The 25,530-nt window shown below is 46.8% G+C and overlaps 1 protein-coding gene across 1 annotated transcript in view; it reads right to left on the bottom strand.

The window, feature by feature from the left end:
* The window catches only part of RTN1 (reticulon 1), a 123,459-nt gene that overhangs the window by 28,370 nt on the left and 69,559 nt on the right, over positions 1-25,530 (bottom strand). The window contains exons 2-3 of the mRNA XM_030034077.2: positions 24,591-25,328; positions 19,450-20,232 (exon numbers count right to left, since the gene is read on the bottom strand). Of these exons, the coding sequence (XP_029889937.1) occupies positions 19,450-20,232; positions 24,591-25,328 (1,521 nt within the window). The remainder of the gene's footprint in view (positions 1-19,449; positions 20,233-24,590; positions 25,329-25,530) is intronic.

Here is a 25,530-nt window from a genome sequence, read left to right on the forward strand (position 1 = left end):
AAGTTGCCTCTCCCTAAAGGGATTTCCTCCTCATCCGGAGTTTTGTACAAACAGGAGGTAAAGGACTCCTTGCAAGGAAAAGCAAATATTTTGGAAATCATGTACTTTAAGTCTATGCCCGGTTTCGCCTCATCCAACACATGTTTCCATGGAAGCAGAGGAGGAAACGGGCAGCCTGCGGCTGCAAATCACAGCTATATCACTGCCTGCTCCTGAGACTGAAGAGACAAATGGATCATTAAAAATAAAACAAAACTAAAATTTAAAAAATCCCTTTTGATAGTAGATAGCTGATATTTAGTACTGCAATGTTGGTTTTAGGGACCAAGGTCCAAGAGCATCACGGCCGAATGAAACCAAACTTGGGCTCATTCTCAGAGAAAACGGAGTATGCGCTGAATAAAATGATTTGTGTTCTTTTGTTGATCACATTGGTGTAGTGATTGTGTGAGCACAGAGAATGGCAGCGCAGCACACAAAGGGAGTTATATAAACGGATTAAAAAGATGTTTTCAGCATGGTTTGGAGGAGTGTATTGCAGAGAGAGACCAAAACAAGGATGGTTTAGGAAATACGTATTGTTTAGGAAAACAGAAGGTTTATCTGTTGATCCAAACCCAGTTCTGATCTCTGGAGTGAGTCTCCTGAAGTCAGTCTGTCTGTCAGTCAGTTGCTCTTATCAACATGTCCTTTGAGCAAAAACTTATTTTTGACTATAACCACAAAGTTTTCCTGGCCTTAAACTAGCATCTTGAGGCACCACCGCATTCAAACAAAACACGCAGTTCCTAACAGCTTGCAAGCGTGTTGCAAATACATCTTGCTGCTGACCCAGGCACATTTCACTGGGAGTAATTACCATATATCCTCAGGTAAGAGCTGCCTCTTACCCAAAATGTTGCACTCAGTGACTTGAACGCAGCCGCTCCACACAGCTGCTCTCAAGCGACTGAGCTGGATCTACCCCGTCGCCTCATGCCAGCTCCCAGCAAGGTAGCAGGGCTGATATATGTGCGGCCATTACGTGAGCCAATGCAAAATGTTCTTCCTGCATTTACCCCCTCTCCGAAAAATATATATCTGCTTTACAGCAGCCTGCCTTCTCCCAAAAGGCAGCAGAATTTCTCATCAGTAGATTGTTTTTTTTCTTTCTTGACTACTGGGCAAGAAAAATTAGGCACACTTACAAAAACTGCCAATTAGAAAATATAGTTGCAGACTCTAGTGAGTTAAAAACCTGGAGTTTTTAGTGCTTGTGAGATTTCCTCCCCACAGCTCTGTGTAATGGATTTGGAGCTGTTCTTTATAGCTGCCTGAACACTGAATTTCTGAATACCATGATCAATACTGTATTGAATACCGATACCTACAGATCTAATGACAGCTCTGTGTGCATCTATTACTTAAGTTTAGTAGATAGATTTCAGGGGGAGAATAGCAAAAGTTGAAAGAATGGGTCAAATCAACTTGAGTTTGTTAGATTCTACATCTGAGCAGGGAAATACGTGAGATGAAAATAAATCTATTGGGGAAAATGAAGAGATTTAGCTTGGACCAGAACTGACCCTATTTCCACAGCCTGCAAAAGTCCCAGACAACTCTATACCATCAAATCCCAATGAGCAAATGGCAGTATCAACAAAGGTATCATTCTTGCCTTTTTTAGCCTGTGAAATTAATTGCTAAAAGGGGGGTTCAAGCCAGCAGACCCAGACAGGGCAGGGCCCTGCAAAAGCTTTTATGCACAGGCTGGAGACACAGTCTGCAGTGGTGCCAAGCACCAGCATCCTGGCAGGACCTGCAGGGAGTAGGGAACCACTGGTTTAGTTTTCATCTCTGGTTAGTGCTTGGTTTCTGTCTTCATCCCACCAACAGGAATCACCTGGTGGTACTGGTTGGTACCATGAACTGGAATAATCCAGGGTTTCTTTTTTAAAAATATGGACATCAAATCATAATAGTGATTTGTGGCTTGTTTGTACCTATGCCATTGATGAGCGAGCCATTGAGTGTCCACTGGGCCCAACAGCTTGAAGGTGAAAGGCTCCTGTATCCCATTCCCAATCCTGAGCCCACGAGGACAAGTTTTACAAACATGTAACTCAGCAAAAGAGGACAGTGCACCTAAATTCTTGGACCAATTAGGAATGAACTGGAAGGCGAGAGAGAAACTAGTGCAGATGAGTCTGGAGGATATCAGAAAAGCATTTGTCTCTAGACAGTGAGGGATATTGATCTGCAGAGTCACAGAGCAGCTCATGCTGGACAGGAAGCATCCAAAATGCATCAGAAATTGGCTGAGGGAAAGGGAGAAAGCTGTCAATAAACTCAAGCAGTGTGGCAAAGAGAGGAGGAAGGAGGAGGCTAGCAGGGCAGCTAGCGCTGGAGCCATGGGTGTTTACCTCGTGCTGTGTATCAGTGACCTTGAGAGTGATGCCATTATCTAATGATGCCAAATTGTAGGAGGCACAGAACAAATTAATTACAAATGGGAGATTAGGCTTACAGTCTGATAAGCAGCTCATGGAGTTCAATGAAGAGAAGTTTTAATGAGATTAAGTGACAAAGCCATCACTTAGAAGGAAGCATTAAACAGACTACAGACAAGGAGAAAGAACTGGGGGCGAAGGCAGAGAACTATTAAAACCATCTGTGTTATTAAAAGAAGAGTAAACAAGGCCTGTGCCTCTCAGGGAGAAATGGAGATGGTAGTAAGGCATGCTGGCACTGCTGGTGGGAACTCTTCCCTTGAACGTTTCATACGCAGCATCTGAGTCAGGCTTGGGGGCATATTGATGGAGCACAGCAAGGGAAACCCAACACACATTTGGGACCAACACAAGCAGCAAAGCACTGGCTGGCTTAGTATGAATTACTGCAAGCAAGAGCCCTGAGAGGAGGTCCAGGAGGCCTGGATTACTGGGAGACAGCAATGGGTTGGAGCTGGCTTGATGGAGAAGACCTTTGCCGTGGCCCACTTCAAAAGCAAATACAGCAGGGCATTGGATGGTAGCAATCAAGGAAAGAAACAGGCTAGCAGTTAATATTTCAGGCTAAGAAGGGCTCTTAAATAATAATAGCTACTGCTAATGATGAATAATTAAAGCAGACCATTTGGTCCTCCAGCCCTTACGTAGTTCCGTTCCTCTAATGTACAGCAGAAGCATAATTTATAGTACGTGGCAGGAGGAACCATGCACTCGCACGGACTGGCTGGGCTTTATCTCCTACCAAACCCACTGCATCCTTCTCCATGACCTGTATTTAAAGCCGAGTTCAAATACAATGGGAACGGGAGCGGCTTCAAATCGGACTGATGATAGACCTGGGGTGTAAAGGCAGCCCCATCTTGCCATGCAGCAAACACATGCAAGGCTAGGGATTGGAGAAAACATCCCCTGTTCACGTTACCTACAAGTAATGGGCCAAAACAGTTCCTGAAGAGGAGGAGAGACTCATCTCATCTTTCAACAGGGGTGGGCAGACTTCTGTTTGTCTGTTTTATAAAGGAAATATTAGACACGTTTCCTCATCTTTCCTCTTTGTGATGGGACATGTGCAGTCTGGGTATGTGGGGCTGACTGACATTGCCGGGCATGTAGTGACTCACCGGCACAAGAGTTTACCAATTCTTACTTCTCAAACGGATCCAATTAGGGAAAAGGTTTGGGAACAAAGCAGCGCAGACCCCAGCCCCCTCACTTGTCTCCTCTCTCCCTCGCCTTTCCACCCACCCCTCCACCAGAATAGTAACACCACGGTGAGGGGATTGGGGGACTCAAAAAAGGAGTGGGCACCAGGCAAAGCAGGGCTGACCCTCAGCCAACCCAAAATGGTGGAATTTCCTAGTTTCATGCATTAAACAATCCTCCTTAGACTGAAATTCATCCTGCAAACTCTCCAAGGAGAGGACCTTACTGCATGCTCTTACCTTGGCTAACAAAAGGTCCTGATCTTGACTGGGTGTCCAAGCACTACAACTAAAATAAGAACTCAAAACAATAATCAGCGCAAAGCTTTCTTTTTCCTTATGAAATCAGGGAGCAATTTGTGCATGTTAAGAAACACGTCTAGCACTACAGCTTTTCAAAGTCATCCGCTATTCCCCTGACTTCTCTTGCAATGCAGATTATCCAAATGTGGATCCCTGGGTGCTCTCTGATACACAATTCCAGTAAATATTTACAACCCCTCTCTTCCTATTTTGGTCTGAAATATGCTAAAAGGATGCACAGGGGGTCCCTCAGCATTTTACAGACTCTTCACTTTGGTCAGCAAAAGCAAAATCCTGCAGGAGTGACAGCCAAAAGCATGTGTTGCATTCTTACCTTTCTGGAAAGAGTCAAACCCCTACAGTTAAATCTTATTATTAAAAACTGCACAAAACCAAAGTGTGCAGCAGAACCTTCTTCGGCGATTTGATTTTTCAAATCTCTTTTCCCTTCCATGGGGATTATCCAAGATAAACTAACAGAGATGGACTCTCCCCATTTCTTAGGGTCTGTCACTAAGGAAGGGAAAACTGATCCTGAGAAAACACAAACCTTGGTGGTTTAGGATGCATATGCTTTGTGCATGCTTCCTTGTTTGTACCTCATCTTCCCAAGCCAGTGCTGATAGGGATGAGATGATAACTTGGCTCACATGCCTGGTCACACCTGGCTTGACCTGGATGTGAGATCCCGAGGAAACCTAAGCACAGGCTGGGTGGGGGGTGTAGGTCCTTCCCGACGAGTCCCTGTCCTGAGTGATGGGGACCAGGACCTCAGGGCTCACCACAGCACACCCCAGCAGGGACATCTTTAGAGACAGGTCAGCTACAAACCCCAACTGTCACACTTGTTTTGTGGCATTTGCTAGAAGTGGATGGGATGGTCTTACCTCTGGGTGTGAGTGGGGCTCAGCTCTGGTGGGGATGGCATAGGGGCTTGCTTTGCTTTCGGCTCTGGAAATAGGAAGGTGCATTGCACTCTGCAGGAGGCCAAAGAAACCAAGGACGTGGTATTTGCATGCAGCTGAGCACAGCTGGACATGCTGATGTTGGCTTTGCAAAGGCCCATACAGTTCCTGCTGTATGTGTTTCTGCTGCGTGATTGTCCCCATGCTTTCTCTGCAAAACCTCCATTTAGCAGCACTGGGAACTCTCTCTACCGAGCAAGCACAGAGCAGGCAGGAGGAGATGGGAAGGCTTAGGTATAGAATTATACAGATAGGTATGATACATATCTATGCCTGACTCAAATCCATGAATAGAAACTGCGGATCTGAACTCCACCCTTGCCCACAGGGCAAAAGCAAAGCTTGCATCTGAATAAATCCTGAAAATCTCAGCTGCCAACATCTCCAAACCAGAGCAACAACAACAGGAGCTGAAGTGAAGTGCTCTGAATATTTTCTTCCAGAATACCCAGGAGAGCTCGGCTATATGTAGCAGAGCCATTTACATGGTGTTTGAGGCAACATTTCTAGTCTTGGCAGACAGAGAGGTGCCAGGAAACGATTCTGCTCCCCAGGCAGAACTCAAACCACAGCATAGTCAGGCCTTTGAGTCCATGATTATCACATTGATCTTTTCACCGCCCCCCATGTAGCATCAAACATGTGTTAGATGGCTACTGCTCTTCCCAGATACTCCTCTTAGCTACTGCTGTGGGTTGTAGTGCAGTGAATACTGCAAAGGCAATGTCTCTCTCAGACTGTCCCTGAGAAGAGAGTCAGATCCTAGCCATGCTAAAGACAAGGCTTCAGTTCCCTCCTTTCCCTCAAAACACAGTGGTGTAATACAGAACAGTTTGATGAGGCATTGTTCCCCTCTTTCTATGGGATTTCAAATGGAGGGAAGAGGGGGGAATACGTGCAGACAGCTGCCCAGATCGGCCAGGGAAAAGGGCTCTCACCTGGAGAAGGAGCACTGGGGGAAGACACTGCAAAACTTGTGATTGAATTTTAACCAGGGGTGCAGGAACAGAAGAAAGCAAGACACCTTTAAAAGGGATAAGAGGAGATGGCATGTTCTCCAGACAGATGTGGCTGACAAGGATTAATCTTTCAGACTTCATGGCTCTACCTGCTATATCACAGTTGCCCCATCAATGCCTCTGGCCCTAGACAGCTACCTGCTTGCCATTCCCTACTCTTTGCAATACCTCCCCTCAAAGGGAAGGTCTCCCATCACAAACTGAGCTAATCTGGGCCCACAAGCATCACCAAAGTCACACCTGTCACGGCCAAAACATTCACTCTGTTTTTTACAAAAGGCTTGCACCCAGCAGCAACTGGCACGTAAGGGGTGGGATCCCAGGCCAGATCCTCTGTGAAATCTGTGACACTGGGGCATTTGGCTAACACATCATTTGGCATTTTCTCTCCAGCAACCTCATTTATTTCCCTTTGCAATGTCAGTTTGCCCAGCCAGCTCAATGAATAATTCAGCACCATTAAGCATGTGCCAAAGCCGCTTCAGCACTTAGTAGGATCAGTTCTTTGGCCCTTTTCTCCATTTAAACTTCATTGCAACATAATCTCCTCTTCATTGCTGCTGGAGGAGCAAGATCTACAAGTAAAAAGCACGCTGCCATAGCTATATGGAAATATAGCTATATATATGGAAATCACACCTTTGATAGAAATGGTGTGCTGCTAACCATTCTGCCCGATGCATGGTGCTTTGCTGCTCTGGCTCACTGTCACTTTGCACGACGGAGAAACCCACTGTTTTTTTACAGACATCTGTTGGATGTAAGGGTCAATAACCAGGCAGTAAGGATGATCTCACAAGCCAGGATTCAGAAAAACCTGAGGTAACTTCCCAGTTCTGTTGTGTATTCCTGGTGTTATTGCAGGGAAATCAATTCATCACACCCAACAAATCAATTAATCATATGATAAATTAGTCAATCTCAGTCCCTTTTTCACCAGCTTTTCTAGACAAAGGGGCTTTAAGATGGGTGTGCACGAGTTTCAGCATCCCATCTGTAAGATGAAAATACCATCTCCTTACTTGCCTTGCCTGGAGATTTGGACTGTTTCACTGTCCCTCGCTGCCAACCTGCAATGCTGAGAAAACTGGGGCTCTCAGCATGGACAAAACCTGTAGGTTCACTGCTTCTAGTAGTCCTGTCACTGTGATTGAACCATCTTTACTTCAGTCCCCCAAAATGGCACTACTCAGACCCTTTCCCTGCAAGGACCGAGGGCTGTTCCTCTGGAACATCAGACATAACTGCACACACAAATTCTGACCCAGTTTGCATGTGCAATTACCATGTCTGAGAGCACCAGGCAGCAGAGTCAGCACATAATATCCAGCTGCAATAACTGTCTGTGCAAATAAAGTGTATAGGTGAATGCTCATTTCAGAAGGCACAATTGCTACTATGGCTTTTATTAAATCCTACTCATTTTATGACTCCCTAGTTGGAGTAATAAACCTTTCGCTTTCAGCTAAAGGTGTACATGGGCCTGCTGTTTCAGCAGCAGTGGCAAAGCTCCAGCAGCTCCAGTGCAGGCATCTGAGACGAACAGCGAAGGCAGCCCATTCTCTTGCTTTGGTAAGTAACTTCCATTCTTTGGAAAAGCTCTCGCACTTAACCTAAGCAAGTAAGCATAGCTGCTCGTGTTTCAACGGTACATTAGCTGACAAAGTAACCTTCAGAAATCCTGACTATTAATCTCTGCTGGCTTTTCTGTAAGCTCTCCTACCCTGCTCCTTGCTCGTTGCCCAGATACAGACCTTGTTTTGTGGATGTTATCAGCATTTCATTAGGATGTACGCAGTAACTCCCCCCCTGTCTCTGTAAGGAACTGTCTATATTTCTAAAAGAGAGCAGAAAAACCTGTCTGTACAACGCCTGCCTCTGCTAACAGCACTCACTAAGTGAGCATAGATCCTAGGTTGCTTTTAAATGAGTCACTGTGAAAACAGTGTCTCCAGGATTGTCAGAGGCTGGATTTTGATCTTACAGCACTGTGGATCCCAAGTAACATCAAACAAGGCAGAGAGGTCATACCAGCCAGGCCATAGGTGGTATGAAACCTTGGAAATCTGCATTTATTTTTTCCCTTAAATTTTGCTATCTCATTGCACCTTCCATTCAAAAGATAAAAGGCAATTTTAAAAGTTTACATTTTGCTGATTTGTATGAAATGTGCTGATCCAACAGTGTTTACATCTAGCCAGATGATGTAGCAACACCAAGAGCTGCTTCCCTGGCAAATTATTCTTTAGGATCCAGTTTGAAAGGGGAGTCTTTACTGAGATTCCTACTTTACCTGGCAATCTGGATAGTCTAATGCCAAATCCTTAATGCAAGCTAAATTTGCAGCCTTGGAAGCCTCTCTAAGGCATGGCTTTTTGCAAATAGTCATTATCTGTGTCCTTTTTGTGCCTCTCAAGTTACCCCAGCTCTAGAGGACTCCTGAGGTCACCTCTCACAGTTGTTTGCACTCTAATGAACCGAGTCGTGGATTATTTTCATATGAACTGTGAGAAAGCTTGTACATCTTTTGCAGTAATGTTGAAGAATTGCAGGAAAGTACTGGACAACTGATAGCACCCAGCCGGACCTAATCAGTGCCCATGGTACAGAAGACCCCTACAGGGAACAGTAATGTGAAGCAAACTCCAACACCAGCTGAAACCTTTGGAAGAGATCACCAGTTCCACATAAAATCACATGGCACCAGTTGGGAAAGGGTTTCTCTGAGCAAGCGATACCAAAGGGCTTTCAGTGCATAGACCTGTGAGTCAAGTTGAAGCTGCAAGGAAGATAAACCCTAAAATGAGGCTTCTGGGAAAGCAAAGAACCTTTCACCTAAAAGCAACCCAACTGGCAGGGTTTTTCCCCACAAAATATTGACTGCCGCATAATGTGTCCTTCAAATCACTCATGCTTTGTGTCTTCTGAGCCCCGAATACACAGGAAATGAACACTCAGTCCTTTTGAATGGAGACACGCCTATTTCAGAAGCACCTGGATCTTTGTATGTCCAATTTTCAGAAATGATGGAACCGCCCGGACTCGGAGCACTTGTGAAATCTATCGTCACTACCAAAATGACAAGCCTTCACTTTCATTGCTAGAGTTGATTTAAGCAACCTTGACATCACCAAACATCCCCACCACAGGCAGGCTAGTGTCTGGCAGACCAGTGTCTGGCAGACCTGTGGTGGAGGTAGAAGACTATTGCCATCCAAGCCAACCCATCCTCTTGTAGCATTAATTTTTTCCACACTTGTTTGTATTCCTCACACACAAACGAAATGCTGTGAAAGCAAAACACCAGAATGACCTCTCACTGCTGCAGTTCCCATGTAACCACCAAGCTGCTGTCAGAGCCAGAGAGGGAAGAGAGGATATCTGTGATACCTCTCTGGAAAAAACAGTGGGCAAAATTGCCCAAGTTGGGTAAAGGTCAAGAGAGTTAGAAAAAAAAAATTACTGCAGAGGACTAAAACAAAAGTGGTAATCAAGATTAAGAGTCAAAATGATAAAAACACCAGATACTTTCTTCAGAGGGGAAATCAAGCCCTTTGAACTGTTGGATCATTGCATGTCCCTTATTTTCTAAATTGTTCTGAACTGACATGAACACAGCAGCCTCCCAAGGAAAAGGAAAAAAAGTAAATCCCTTCCAGTCAATATTGCTATTATGTCCCAATCACCAGTGCACTCTCAGAAGCTAAGGAAAAACACCAGTAAAATCAATACCCACCTCCAGGTTTTATTCCCAGTGGAAATCTCCTACCACATGCCTCCCCTTCACTACATTCAAATACAACCTCATGCTATCTACCAGACACAAATAGCAGTACTCAGGGAAGCCCTTATTCTGCTTAACATCTGAAGAATTTGAGTGTTACGACACCCTAAAACAGGCAGAGATATTAAAAAGTTTGTATTTCACCTCTCCTTGAGAGCTAGAGAGGTATTTTATATCACCAGACCTTAATCATAAATTTAAATCTGACCTGAAATGAATCCAAACTGTTCATTTGAATTAATCAATAAAACTGGTGAACACCCATGATTCCCAGCTCACGGAGCATTGCAGAAGTTCAGAAGCAGCACTTCTAGCAGACCAGAAAACAAAATATTCCAGAAGTTCCCTGCAAAATACTACATTTATGAGAAAATTGCATTAATGGGCAAAATATTTTGTTAATAAAACCAAAATGTTTTATTTTTCCTTCGCTTAATTTGTTTTATAGTATATAAACTTCCCTAAGCACCTTCTGGGCTAAAAACACGAATTGGTATGGAAAAAGCTCTTTAACATCATTTACAGAAAAGCCTTGCAAGTGGTATAACTTTTCCCCTTCATTACATACTGCATTTTTTTCTTGTTTCTGTACACCCAGAATAAACATCTCTCCTTCCTGTATATTCTGTCAGCCCCAGAAAAGCTATCAATAGGTATTAGATTTCTCTGTCAATAACAAGTCTCTGAGATCTGCTGGGAGTATCCAGGCAAAGCATCTTTATATCTAGGCATCTGGGAGAAACTGGTTGCCATCAGATTGTCAGTGTCACAGCCTTCCCTGCAAGCTGAGTCATTGATCGCTAATGCCAAGAGACACCAAAAGGGACACCGTGTCAAGATTTTGGCTTCTAAAACCTGCTTCAACTGTGAGTGATTCTGCAACTGAGGTTTGTCCGCATGAACAGAAAAATCACTTGTGAGCAGAGCAGTTGTCTCCTTGCAGCCTTCCCCAGGAGCAGGACTGAGTCAACCTTGGGTGCTCAGCTTGGCAGAGCATGGATATGGGCATGGGCATGGGCATGGACGTGGACGCGGACATGGACGTGGACAGGGGCAGAGCCAGCAGTGGGTTTGTGCAGCCCAGCTTGCAGATATAGGTCTTCACAGATTACATGTCTTTCTTCTTTGGACCTCTTCTCAGAAGGTTCCTGTTTGTATACAGATACCCACCAACCCACTGTGCTTGGCTTAAACTTTGCCATTCATGGCTTTGATATTTAAACATTTGACCTAACCATCAGGCACCTGTATACAGTCAAACAAGTAGCTCTTTTTTTTTTTTCCTGGTCACAATGTCATCTTGACCACCTGTCAGAAACATTTTATAAACACCATCTTGTGTTGTATCTATCAGAAAGGCCTGTATACTTCTGTTTGAGTGCTATGACTTATGACAGCTCATCAGAGGCAGTCCTTTGCTCTTAAAGGGAAGATATATGAAAACAGGATAAGGCCTATAAATTTTTATAGCTCTGTACTTAACTCACACACAGGCAGTGGAGTGGATAGCAGTCTCAAGAGAAGACATATGATCCTGCTACATTAAGCTATGCCCATTTTTTAAAGCACCTCTGAGCATCCGGCCACTGTGTTTAAGATGCTTTGACACTTAGGCATTATAAGTTTGACCTTAGCCAACACATGGGGAGTAATTTTCACGAGCGCAGCCAAAAATCAGGGGAGGAAACAGATGCCAGGGGTGAAATGGGCCAAATGCTCAGGCTATGGACAACACAGGTTGTGATCTGAAGGGTATGAGATTTATTGAGATATTTCTGAAGGTCATCTCAAGATCATGCTCTGGTATACGTGCATGGTGCTAATCACGAGAGGGCATCATTGCCCTTGGTCGTTACTGATCCCAGCCACTGCCCAAGCAAACTGTCATTTGGGAAGAGGAGAGAAAATTCCCTGTTCTTTGCTTCGCTCTAATCCTTTCCAGGGCTCAGGCATCTCCTCTAAGTGACCGCTCCTTACTTAGGAGACCCTGCTATCCTCCCACCAGACCAGGACTCCAGGGAGAACCCCAGAGCCAGCACCTGACCATCTATCAGCTTTCCTTGTCCCCTCTGCAGAGAAGACAGGTGATCCTGCAACCGCTCCTGAGGCCAGAAAGTGCCAAACTCACTCCTGCCTCCCTGAAAAAAAAGGATCTGGGAGGAGTGGAAGAGAAATCATGTACAGCACAAACCTGCCGGTGTGTGCACTGTTCATTTCCACCACCACGACCTGCACGTCTCCAGGTTTCTCCAGCTCAGCTTCGGTTGAGTTATCACAGCTTGACAGTTATAACAAGCTGTCATGTGGCAGCTGAATTGCATTAACTGGCCAGAAATGGGGAGGCGGGCCATAGCCTGCTGCAAAGGCAGAAACATTTCCAACTGCTTGGCCCACGGTGAAAAAGGGTAGCTGTGAAGTTCCCTCTCCTCCTCCGTGGGGAGAAGAACGTGCCCATGAGCCACTGCTGGGGCAGCTCAGCTGGGATGGGGAAACTCCTCCAGTCACAGTGGCTGGAGATGGTGTCTGGGGCCCCACTGCCTCGGTTGTTCAAAAGTCTCTGGAGTGAGACCCCGTGAAATGAGGCCATCTGAATGTGTCTGCAGAGTCCATGTCATCACAGCTCGCTGTTTATGTCCTATCAAGTGTTCAGAGTCATTTTTTAGATTCCTTGAACAGAGCAAAAGCAGAATTGCAAAGCAGCTGGAAGCCAAGACCTCTTGGTCTACCAATCTACTGTTAAACCTCCCAAAATACCAAGAATGTACCATGGAAAGGTTAATCCCTGGTATGAAACTATTCTCAGTAAGAAGAACAACCCTCACTCCTTGCTGCAGCTCTGCATGCCTCAGACACTTTCATTTAAAGCTGTTTTCTTACTCTTTATTCACCACTTTTGATCCATCTAGCCAATAAACAGCTAATTGGCTATTTTTGCTGTAACTTTGGGTTGCTAGGCCACAAAGCCAAGGAAGAACATGCATCAGAGCAGAGAGACAAGAGCAGGCTGAAGCATGTCTTAGCTGTGTTTTCTCCTGCCCACCGCCTTAGTCTTAAATTCATCCCTGACCTTACATCAGGGCAGTCAAGTAGAGGTATAGAAGTAGAAGACTGGCCTGGACAACAGACCAATTGCCAGTGCTCCAGGTGTGTCCCTAGCATGGGGTTTAGCAATGCAGGTGCCATTTCTTCCTCTAAGACCCTCTATACATAAGCTATTTCACTGGTTTGCAACTGAGAGTACACATGACCAGTTCCTAAAGAGGGTAGGCTGGGGAAGGGCCAAGCATACAGCAGAGTAAGAGAGATTTGTGAACCAAAGTGTCCTGTGGGATCAGACAGCCCAGAAGAAAGAGAAACCATTTTGCTCAAGGGAGGAGTCCGGAAGATTTGGGGAAAAGTTATGCCTGCAGGACCTCTTCCACTCAATACCTGCTCGTGGTTCTTGGAAAACACCGGTCCCTCTAGGTTCATCTGCTCTGCATTAACCAGGCAAGCCCACTTCAGCTGGCATTCAACCATCTGACCAGTAAGTCATTCAAGTTCTCCATTTCTACATTGAGTAGTATCTCTCCTTTACCCTGCTCTGCAGTGTACCTGCAGCTAATGGTGCTGAGGCAGCATCACGAGACTGACCCAGATTTGCAAGCTCCAACTCTCAGCTACCCCCAAACCTCTGCCTTTGCTGAGAAAATGGACAGGTAGACAAGGCCCTGAGCAACATGACCAAACTGCTTTGAGCAAGGGGCTGGACCAGAGACCTCCACAGGTCCCTTCCCACCTAAATTATTCCATGTGGGAGGCAAGCACACCAATCTACTCCAAGATTTTGTGGCAAGGCCAGGCCTAGATTCACATGTTTACTTCTCCAGGTGGGTTTTACCCCACTCCTCCTACAGCATCACAAGGTGAAGACACTCAAGCCCCAGGCAGGACATCTGTCTCCACTACACCTTTTCCAAGCAAGGACTTTCCAAAGGATGCAAAGCTACCGGAGGCCCATAAAAAGCAAACTGAAGCACACAAAACAGATGGGCCAGAGTGTGGAGGCACTTGCAGCAGATGGCACTAAAATATTAAACTAACATTACCGTATGCTTAAGCCGCGGCCTGGCTTGCTGCTGATTGCAGAGCCAGCCTGGTGAAAGCATGCAGATGAGAAATGAGCCTCAGATTGCTAAATCATCCTACCAAACATCCCCTTCCGACGGAAAAATGCCTCGCTAGCAACTCCTCCAACAGCAGGGACATGCTAACGCGATGCAGACGACATTTTGCTGAACAAAAAACTTCCCCAATAACTTATGGTCTGTCCCAGATCTCTGCCAGAAAACCATCTCCTTGAGAAACTGTGTAAAATCAATTTGTCTGTGACACCAAACAGGTGGATGCAGTGAGAGATTAAACAGGAAAAGCCCACACTGCTTTGTGCTTGTCTGCTGTGTGACAGCCCTGGACACCATGGGATGGCACGAGGGGAACCAGGGAGGAGGGGCAATGTTCTTCAACCCAGGGCATTTTCCAGTGTCACCCCAAAACAAGAAGTGATCCTGACTGCAGCTAGTGCCACTACCTGAGAAACACTGAGCCACCACATAGAGATGGGTGACCATGAACCTTGGTGTCCTCATGGGCACTTAGAGCCACAGCAGCCATGAAGGGTGTGTGGTAAGCACACGCTCTTCTAGGGGACTAACCAGATTAATGCTACAAAAGCCTTTCATAAGGCATAAAAAACAGGATGCCTCATAGCAGGGTGGCATAGGACTGTGCTGCAGAATAAAGCATTTCAAATAATGAACTTTATTTGACTGCATTTCCAGCAGGACCCTGTTTGGAACCTGGGTCCTGCCAGTTGTGCCATCAAGCACGTGAGTGACAGCACGACCCCATAGCCCCAGGCCTAGGTTTTCCTTTTCCTATGCTAAATTTTGCCATAAAATAAAAAGAAAATGAAAGTAAACATTACTATTAATGTCCACATCTTTTTTTTTTTTTTTTTAACCTGAGCTCAGACAGCTGATATGCAAGGTAACAAGGTGCTGCACGTTTCATTAAATGGATCAAGCAGAAGCAACCTCCTAATATTGTCATTGAAGGAGAGGCTGGAGAGAGACACGATACCGCAGCATAAGTGAAATCTCCGCCCAGGACCAGATCCCCAGGCTGTGGGACTCCAGCATGCAGTCAGCCAGGCCACTCTGGCAGACAGCTACCAACAGGCATGGCAAGAGAAGACAGGAAAGGACTCAGCCAAAATGCTCCTTCCCAGCCTGCCTTGGTCCAGGCTTTTTTGGGCTTCTTGCAAACTGCCCCAGGCCAAAAGATGCGTGTTTCCAGGATAGCAGGTCTTTTCTGAAATTTCCTGCATGCCCAAGCCATGTGCAAGCCCAGCCTGGATGTCACCTGGGCTATGCAATGGCACAGTGCTGTGCAGGCCACACTGATCAGTTGTGTTATTTTCCAAAGTTTGTGAAAATCTGTTGCAAGACAGGGTTTTCTTAGAGCAAACCTAAAAATCTGCATACCTTGCTCTGGCTAATAGAAAACACAAATGCATCTGCTCTTCCTTCTCTGTGGCTGAATATTTAAAAAAAAAGCGGGGGGGGGGGGGGAGAAACTGAGCTGGCAACTTCCTTTCCTTTAGAGCCACAGCCAGATGTGCTCTAAACCCTGTTGTGTAAGGGCTGTAGGGCTCTGTCCACCTCTGAGGGCGAGATGCCAGGACTGATGCAGGGGCAGCGACAGCCAAACAGCCAATGTCTTGCTACAGCTCTGCCTTCCCCTCTTTGCTCGGCAGGAGCCAAATGAGTGGGTAACACTAACATAGATAGTAACTGCCCAATTCTGGCCAAAACAAGGCCTGTGTTGCAGCAAGCAGTGCAATCTTTCTGACCGTGCGGAAAAGCGAGCGAGGCTGCTTAGCGGTTAACAGCATGGGAATAGCTCCACTCTTTAAAATCGTGATAGTCAGCTCCAGTAAAATGGAGGTAGGAAGTCACTGCCCATTTTTGTTACTGCCACTGGATGGCAACAGACGTTAAGCAGAGATGTTGAGTTATCGCTGCACAAACCACACATGCACTTGAAGTGCTCCACCTTGTTATTTAGGGAAATGCCTAGCAGACACATCAGAAAGGTCTCTGAGGAAATAAGCCGCAGTCTGGCAGCAACACAATCAGCAAGACTGCTCCTGGGGTCAGGTTGGATGCTGGGCTTTCACTTTGCACAGCTTCTCCATGTATTTCCTGGAGCGTGCACTCAAAATCAATTTTTGTCTTGCCAGCCCAGGGCAAACTCTTCTGATGAGCCATGCAAAGTATATTTAATGCCATGGATATGAGTAAAAAACTCCTTGGTGGAATTACAGTATCACGCTGTGAAATAGTTAACACCTACAGGTGAAACTGATGGCTGACTATTTTTAAACTACATATACCTGGCTACGAGCTGGCCAAGGGCCACAGAAAGATCTACAGCTGGGTGTCAAAAACACAGCCACGTGTGTCAAAGCTTCATTTGATCCATCAGTTTCCTATGAATCTCCAGACACGCTGGGCTAGCACTGACCTGAGTGGGTGAGTCCCTCAGGTGGGACTTGCCATGGCCATAGGGGAATCAGTGCCCACCCGGACTCTGAACATCACTAAAACCATTCTGTCTTAATAAGGATGTGCGGTGGTAGCGTAACACTTCTGAGGTGACGTGTAACAAGGAGGTAACGGGAAACAATGAACGTTTTTCTGTTTTCTCTCTTTTAACAAATGCATAGTCACATCTTGTTAGTATTCTCTTAATGACAGATAACTACAATTAAGATAATTCTCTAAATGAATGATGACACTGTTCCTGCTTTGGGTGACATCGTTCTGCTGCACCTCCGTTGTGCGGCACTGCCACATCTCCCTCTATTTTCACCACTTTGGCTGAGTGTGGCCCATGTCAAATGCCTGCCAGGTGCATCTGAGTTGGCGTATGTCACATATATGATGCCATAATGTAAAGCTCTGCCAGGACTTCCAAGTTGATGCTATGAAGGCAATCCCCGTCCCCTTGGATGTGCTCTGCCACACCATTTCCCTGCCAGCCGATGCGGCTGCAGGCTGATGGAGCCTGAGAGGACCCATGGGGGATGCTCTGGTTCCACCAAGCCAGTTAACACACCACCCAGTTCACCTCTGATAACCGGAAAACCGCTGAAGGGTTTCACGTGAATTTTCCGAGTGGGGAACAAGCTGTCCTTTCCCAGGTCAGGAGACCCCATACTCTACCTTCAACATAAAAATTTAACTAGTGTCCAGACACAAGTGACCTATGCAGCAAGTACCTGTGACTGGAAGGTAGTGTAAACTGGACCCCACTATCATCCATATTTTCTTATCTTGAGTCCCTCTCTCCATACCTTGAAATCAGCTTTAAAAAGTTACACAAGTTTTAGGAATAATCTTCTTGAGAGGCTTTATGTTTTTATTTTCCTTGCCTTAGGCACTGGAGTGTCTCAATGAAGCAAAGCACATACTGAAATAGTCCTCTACGCACCACCAAATAGTAATTAGCTGTCTTGTGTCTGTCCTGGAGGACAAGTTCCTGCCACTACTGTCCTACAGGGAATACAGATAGGAAAATACAGACACACTACAACGCAGGGAGAAAGTCTGCTCATGCACACAGGGATTTTCTCTGACCACCACATGAGAACAAGCCTTTGTTAGCATCAGTTTAGGCAACGACAGAAATTAAATGAGACACAATAGTTAGGCCAAAAAAATCTGAATATGATCAAGGGGGACTGAATATTGTAATAGGGCCTGAAGTCTCAAAATTGAGGGACAGGCAACTAGCTGCCCATGTGATATTCCCCAACTACTTTCCCCAAATCCAAGATCAAACTGTTAGTCATCTGCCCAGAAAAACACACAGAACACAATATGTGGTTGGTTGCAGAGACCCAATGCTAGAGACTGCAAGAAGCGTGTGTAACGTAAATTCAATCAGCCCTACAGCTTCTAGGGTTTGGGCAGGGCCTGGGCCAGTCCTACAAAATGGGAATTTGGGAAGTGGGAAAGAAATGGTTGGAGCTCATCCTACTCGTGAGGGAGCTAAGAGATGCACAGTGTGACGTTGCAAGCTCTGAGAATCTGGCAGGAAAACATACTTACAAGCTATAATCATATGTTTCTTATTCAGCCTATTGATGTCATTAGTTCATTACCGCTAAGAATATCGGTATTAACATATTTTATTGCACTGCAGATCTTGCAGTCCTCAGCACATCGTGCAAGTTCGGGCTGTTCCCTTACTAGACTTGCAGGCTTGGGTTCGCAGTGCTAGATAAATCAGTTGTAAAAGCGTGCCACTTAAACGTGTCTGCCACATCTCCAGACCATCATGTGGTCAAACGTCTGCACAAACGCGGATGGACAAAGAAGATGCTCTCTAAGCAGCAGGGGTGGGTTTCACCCCCCCTCCATCTCTACCAGCTGCTTGCAAGGAAGCAGTAGCTCTCTGAATTGCAAAACAACATCCGACAGAAGAGCCGTGGACAGCCGCTGCCCCCCAGCCCAGTCGGGGGAGACGACAGAAGGGGAGCAGTGCAGGCTTGGGGCAGCCCCAGTGTCCCTCCCGTCCACGCCAGCCTACAAAGCCAGAGGCACACAAAAGTCCTGGCTATTTAGAGCTGGCATCTTGCAAAGAATAAAATGCCTTTTTCTCTTGTGCGCCTTGTGAACGAAGCCAGTTACAGGCTGCAGGGATGCCTGGCAGTGTCAGTGTGCCATGACCGTGTGCTACCCTTTGGTCCTCAGGGTTTAGCTCAGACCAAAAGCTGGTGGTGGCTCTAAAGGTTTGGTGGGTCCAGTCAGACCTCAGTGCCTGGCACAAGCCAGGACCTGGCTGGCTCTACACTGGCTTTGAAGGGATCCTAGCAGACAAGTGCCCCTGAGCTCACCTGAGCGCCAGGGAAGTGTCATGCCCTTCCCCCTCCCAGAGCTGGATTAGGGAAGGGGCTTTCAGAGGGGCACACAGGATGCCCCAACGCACACAGAGCTGGGATGAGCACCCCTAAGCCACCCATCTCCCTGCACTATCCTGGAAACATACACAAAGCCCTCATTATTCAGGATGGAGGGTGTCAGTCACCATGAGAGAGATTGGTTTAAACTGCACTACCTTCAGAAACACGCAGACGCACCAAACCCAACCCCTCTCCTCCTCCAAATCTTTCTTTTTTCCTAATTGTATACTCAAAAACATTATCCTTACATTTTTGGGAGGGTCAGGACCACCTCCCTGATTACACCCCTTCCCTGGGGCAAGGCAGGTAGTATTTCAAAGGAAAAATGATCATTAGTTGCTCTTTGTCCTCCAGATGCCTGATGTACAAATCAGTCTTATGTTACTGGGGTTCCTGCTTGAACCGGTATCTATATGCTTAAGCCTAAAAATTATTGTAGCTGGTATTTTTAATTTTTTTTCCTAAGGGAAAGGAAAAGGAGAAAAAGAAGAGGATGGGAAGGTCAGAGATAATGTGTGCATTGTCACAGGCATGCCCAGCTTCGAGTTGAGGCTATCGCGTGCCAGCAGCTCCCCCGGCTCGGCACTACTAACATCTCCCCTGCAAGGAACAGGCACTTCTCCCTCCTCCCCCTTCTCAGCAGCACGGCAAAAAACAACATAAACATCTGCATTTACCTTTCTGCTTATTTAAAAACGGTAGTAGGGGTGAAGCCAAGGGACTTCTTTTGCCAGAGTCCTTGGAAGACACTTTACTTTGGTTAACAACAGTTTCTTCAATGGGTTTCTTCAGGATTATTCTTTCCTTCAGCTCATCGGTGCTGACGGCAGAGGTTGGGGGCTCAGCACCTACTTTTGGTGCAACAAAGGAGCATTTCAGGTAGGATGCAGACTCTGCCAGGTTTTCCCTGTTCATCCTGCTCTCTGTCGTTTTACTTGCTTCGTAGTCTGAGGCGTCAGTGCGCGAGCTGTTCTCTTCCTTGATAATGTCCATGACCATGGGCTTCATCAGAGGGGAGTCCTGCTCCCTCTTTGGGCTCTCTTCGGAGGCCGATGAGGCATCACAGGACTCGATGATGAGCTCGCTGTCAAGCTCGGCCTCCCGCTCCTCCCGCAGGATGCTGTACTGGATGGAGGGGGAAGCAGGTGATGGAGGGGGCCCTCCAATGTGGCTGAAGGTCATGTAGTTGGAGTGCAGCACCTCCTCAGCAGCCAGTGGGTCCTCCGAGACCAGCTCGATCTCTGAGTCTCCTGACTCAGCGCTGCTGGCTTCGTTATCCAGGGGTGAGGAGACGGCAGGGCGCCCAGGTTTGACCCTCTGGTCTCTCTTCTCCGTGGAAAGGGCTGGTGACTGCTGTACCTCCGGGGTCTCAAAGGAAAAGCTTTTTGCTTCCTTGATGGCACTGATGAGTTCATCCTCCGACAGGCTGCCTTTGCCCTGCGACTCTGAGCCGGATGGTTCTGCCACCCGGAAAGAAAGGGGGGAAAAAAAAAATTGTTAAGAAAGAGATTTTCTGGCTGCTTACACAACAAACACAGTAGATTTCAGGCCAGCACGAATCCCTCTAGCAGGGCTGGTAACATAGACAGAATGTCTCCCCGTCTGGGATAACTAACACTAATAACAGCTTGTCTTTACAGAGTGTTTCCCATGCACATACTCATTATAAAAGAAGTATCATTAGCATCATTTACTGAAGAAAAAGCTGAGGCACAAGGCAATGCTGGTCAGTGCTTGGCCAGTGGCTTAGCAATATGGTTTTCACCAGGAAAATCACCAGTCATGAGGAATGTGGGCTCAGGCCACACATGACAGCATCTGACTGTCACGGACAGATACAGGTTTGTTCTGGGGACAAACGCACACAGAGCTGGTGGGTTCCTGACACCGCTGATCATAACAACCCATCTGTAGTTACTAGTAGTTTTGTCAAACTTTAACTTTCAGGTGTGGAAAGTTCCAGGGCAGAAACTTTTCTCAGACTTTTTTTTTTTGGGGGGGGGGGGGGGGGAGAGGAATTCTCTGTTTGCTTTTATCTCAGCTGGGTCCAAGAATGAAACTCATTTTTTTACTGTAATTCTTAATATCATTAAGAACTACATTAACCAAATAATGACGGACCAACTTGTCACCCAAAATCTGAAACAAAAAATTTCTCTGCATTTTCTGGCTCACACTGGAAGAAGATAGACTCAGAGAGTGAAAATGAGCAGTCGAAAAGGCTGGTTGGTCATCCAGGATTAGCAAGGAGCCCACATCCTGTACTAGAAAGGAACCTAGCACCAGACTTCCCACCTGTTCTGCCTCCCTGTATATCACCCTACCACACGGGATTTTGTAATGAAATAACAAAGAAAGTAAAATTGCATGTAGAGTGTTCACAATAAGAGGTGACGGAGGCAGCATGAGGTGCATCAGCAGCTGTCTTGAGTTACTGCGTGGGGAACAGGCTTCACTTGATCATTCACAGAACATCAGCCAGCCTCAAACCCAGACTGCACCTGGTGCATCAGCAGCAAGGCCAGCCAGGCCACCTGAGCCTGTCTCTGCCAGGGGGGACCACGATGGCAGTTTGCATCCGATCCCCTGCCGGCACCTGGCCACCACCGCCTCCTGATCACCGGTTTCCACTTTGCACTTCACTGACCCAGAGACTGCTGCCATCCACACCCAAGACCCTCCCTTTTGGGGGAAAAAATGACTGAATTCCCCAGTCGCGTTGAAACAGCCATCGAGCACACATGGAAGTTTGTCCTCTGGACTCTTGAGTGCTCATTCACTGATTTTATACCATTATTAACATGACAGGGATCACTAAGTGGCATTGCAGGCATTGAGGGTTCAAGAAAGCCATCAGGAAAAGAGACCCCCAAGTTTTCTCCTGCTGATGCTGGTAAAGAGGCCCATGGCAGAACACCACCGGTGTCTGCGCATCTGGGGACCACAGCGGAGTGTAGGGAGGTTTCCAGCCCTTTGGTTGCAGGTGTGGGGAGCCCTGAGCTGACCTGTGCCTGCTCCCAGTGGGTATTTGCCTTTAGTCTAGCCCTGCTTTGGGTGCAGCCACTGGCATCGGCCCCCTGAGCCTACTCAGCTGCACTGGCCACCTCTGGAAGCTCCTCTACAACAGAGGGTGGGAAAGAGATTGTACCCGATGTGACCTGGGACAAACCCACTATTTCTGGCTATTTCCAGACTTAACTTCTCATGGCAATAGCGTAGCTGATTTCTTCCTGATCATACGCCTTCCCCAAGATGAATCATGTAAATGGGGAGGTTTTATTGATAGCACTCGAGCCATGACGTCCTACTGGAAGATGGGTAAGAAAAAGAACCTGCCCACAACCCCCCAAGCAGTTTTGGTTTGTGTATCTGCGAAAATGCATGTCATCAGCAGTTTTGAGCATATATTGTTGGCATGTCTACAGCTCCTCTGACAAAACAGTTCTCTTGTAACACATCCCTCTTGCATGAGAAAGTCCTTCTGCAACCCAGAGTATGGCCACAGACAGGATTAAGGTGTTTGGGACTGTTATGACACACTCCCGTCTGGATGCTGGGAAGTTTCTGTTGCATCAGCTGCGCTGAGCAGGACCCTGTGCATCCTTTTCCTCTGGCTGCAGGAAACCCATGTGAGCTGCACCACTCTCCTGCATTACCGCATGTGAGCATTTTCTCACTGAGCGATGACTTAATCCGGCACGCGTCCAACCAGGCATGTGATTGCCAGCCCTTGTAGCGCAGCAACGCGCCGTCCCTTGGTTTCATCCTGCTCCTGCCTGCGCTGGCAGTTTGTAACTCTCAGCCACAGCATTTACCTTGCGAACAAAAAAGTCCTTTGTGGCCAGCAGCAGGGTGTCACATTTACCGCTGGCATGGGGAAGCGTATAAATACCCACTGCCTTTCAGTGCCAGCGCAGTGTATGAACAGACCATGTCTTCCTTCCACAGAAAGATGATGGCCAGTAATTAAAAGCAAACTGTTTTCAAAAGTCCTGATCCAAGCGGGGGGGAACTGGGGGCTTCGCCAGAATGCTTGAGGGGTATCTAGGAGCAACGACTTTGCTGGGTCACTGAGTAGAAATAGCGAGGGCAGGTTTTACATTTCTTCCTCGCATATGAACGTGGAGTCTGAGTGCAGTGTGTCCCCAGCTGCGGGAAAGGGGGGAAATCCAGAGAAAACACCCTGTGGGAGCCAGCCCCTAAAAGAAGATGCCTGCTTCTTTCCTTAACGCGATAGATAAGCAGTCTTTCTGGCTTTCCAGCACCCCGATGCAAGGCAGTGGGACCTCCCAGGGCTGTTTGGGCAGTGGTGGCAATCAGCTTAACCCATGGAGAGGAACATTTCCATGCCAGCAATCATGCTGGCCACACCAGTGCCTCCCAGTAAGGCAGCAGCCCTGAGGCTCAGCTACAGACTATTCAGCTGTTATGATGGGATACAGTTAACAAGTGTCATGGAGCCAGCTTTGAACAGTCAGCAAGGACTGAATAAATAACAGTTAGTGCCTGAAGTTCTTAATTACCTTGTAGTGCAAAAAGTGTTAATCAATAAAGACCGGCATGCCTCAGAAGTAGCGTGTGATGTCACGCAGTTAAATAAAAGAAGAAAAATGGGAGTTTAATGTATATTTATTATCTAAAGTTTCTGGCTGATGCAGGCAGGATAAAATCGTAGCTGCGGTGGACTCTATCTCTTTTTTTGTGTGTGAAAGTGTACAAATGCACACTCAGTTTTGGATAGGAACTAGGTATTTCTCTAAGGGTAGATACTAGTGTGAGTGGAAATCCCAGACTGCCATTTTAAGGAAATTCCAGCTGATTTTTAAGTGCTTCTAGATGCCATCAAAGCCAAAGCAATGGAAATTTCAGCTTGGGGATGTTCATTGTCAAATGTCAAATGTTCATTGTCAAAGGGTTTTGATCCAGGACGTTGAAATTTAATTTCAAGTCTGAAAATTGTTTCCTGTCACAGAACTTTATTCCTTTTAAAAACACTATACTACTTTCATATTTTAGCAGTGTATAATATGGAAAATGAGGAATAGATATTATGTCCTACTGCAGTAATCAGACAATAAAAAATGTATAAACATGGGATTTTGGTGCTTCCCCAATAGAAATCAGGAGCCTTTAAAAGATACTGGCCCTTTGTCCCTGCAGTCCCCTTTGTAAATGAGGTGACAGCATTTCTCTCCTCAGCACTTTCTAAAAGCAGCACTTTCACATGAAAACAGCACTTCACCTTATTCTCTCCAAGAGCAAAGAGGTGTTAAAACAGCCATTAAAATTAAAAAAAAAGGAACCCAGACACTTGCAGCACCCTGGTCCCACACACCTCATTTCCTCTTGGAGCGTGGCCAGCCAGGGTGACAAAGAGACCCCAAAATCACTGGGATCCAGCCCAAACTGTCGGCTGGCTGACAATACCCCCAATGACACCCGCCAACTCACAACTAAAGATCCCCATGGGGACCAGGCTCAGCAAGCCTGGATCTGACCCCAGCCACGCTAGTGAGTGGCTCTTGGCAACTTATTTCTGTGGATCCCCAGCCCCGTCTTCCCCTCTTTTCACACAGAAAGGGCAGCCCATCCTGAGCAGCGTGTTAGTGATGGGCAGCACGGTTCGTATCCTCCTTCGGTTGGCAAAGCATGGTGCCTGAACAGAGTAGAAACACCTCCAGCCATGGAGACCCATTAATGTCTGCTCGCACCCCCTTAGACCCACCCCACAAACCCATAGTAATTCTCCAACATGTAGGGCTACAATTGCAACCACTCTCTGAATACCAAAAAAAATGGTGCCATGCACAAGCATTACCTGTGCCAGACGACGGTGGCGTGACGGACCCCGGGCTGTCATCTTCTGGCTCTGACACCGTCACCGTTGGTACCACCTCATGGCTCGGCTTCAGGCCGGTCTCCGGCTGAGTCGGGCTCGACTCTTTGCTGGCAGCTTCCCCGCCGCTTTCTGTCTCGGTGAGCGTGATCTTGACAGGGGCTGTAACCACGGAGGCACTGTGCTGATCTCCAGACCTTGTGTCTTCAAGCAGGTCTTGCTCTTTGGCTGCCTTCGTGTTCTCCGAAGCCGTCCGCTGTGGTTCAGCAGTGTGGCTGGACCTAGTGGGTATTCCCTGGTACTTATCGATAAGGCCTGGGCTCTCATCTTCTGAGTCAGGGTCATGTTTTTCTTGGTATTTTATTTCTTCTGATCTACTTATGTCCATGTATTTATAAGCTTCTACTTTCATGGGATCTGCTAAGGTTTTATCAACTTCAGTAGACTCTGCAGGAGTCATTTCTATTCCCGAATCTGAGCTAAACAAGCCACGGGACTCAAACCCAGTCACATCTTGAACAGGATGCCCCAGCGTGTTAAACCCCTCTGTGCTGCCGGAGCAGGGAATGGGGCTGTTTTCCTGCTGATAAATGCCCGTGAAATAGGTGGAGTCCCGTGGGGTGGTGTAGTGGACGTCCGAGATCAGAGAGGTGTAGAAGGAGCTGTCACCTCCATTGGCAGTGGAGCCATAGTCAAAGAGGTGCGATGAGGCTGTGACACCTAAAGCAAAGACACAAAAATGGTGCGCAATGAAGAGACAAATGCCTGCATGCATCAATCTTTCTGCAAAGCCGCACTCGTTCCCTGCTGGTTTTAGATTCAGTTTGTGCACCAGGCTTGGCTTTGCTTGGAAGCTCTTTGGGACTGTCTCTTACTATACCTTTGGGCGACATAGTGGCACATCTGTCAGACGAGGCTTCCA

The sequence above is a fragment of the Aquila chrysaetos genome, chromosome 2, assembly GCF_900496995.4.
Source record: "Aquila chrysaetos chrysaetos chromosome 2, bAquChr1.4, whole genome shotgun sequence".
In the NCBI taxonomy this organism is placed as follows: domain Eukaryota; kingdom Metazoa; phylum Chordata; class Aves; order Accipitriformes; family Accipitridae; genus Aquila; species Aquila chrysaetos.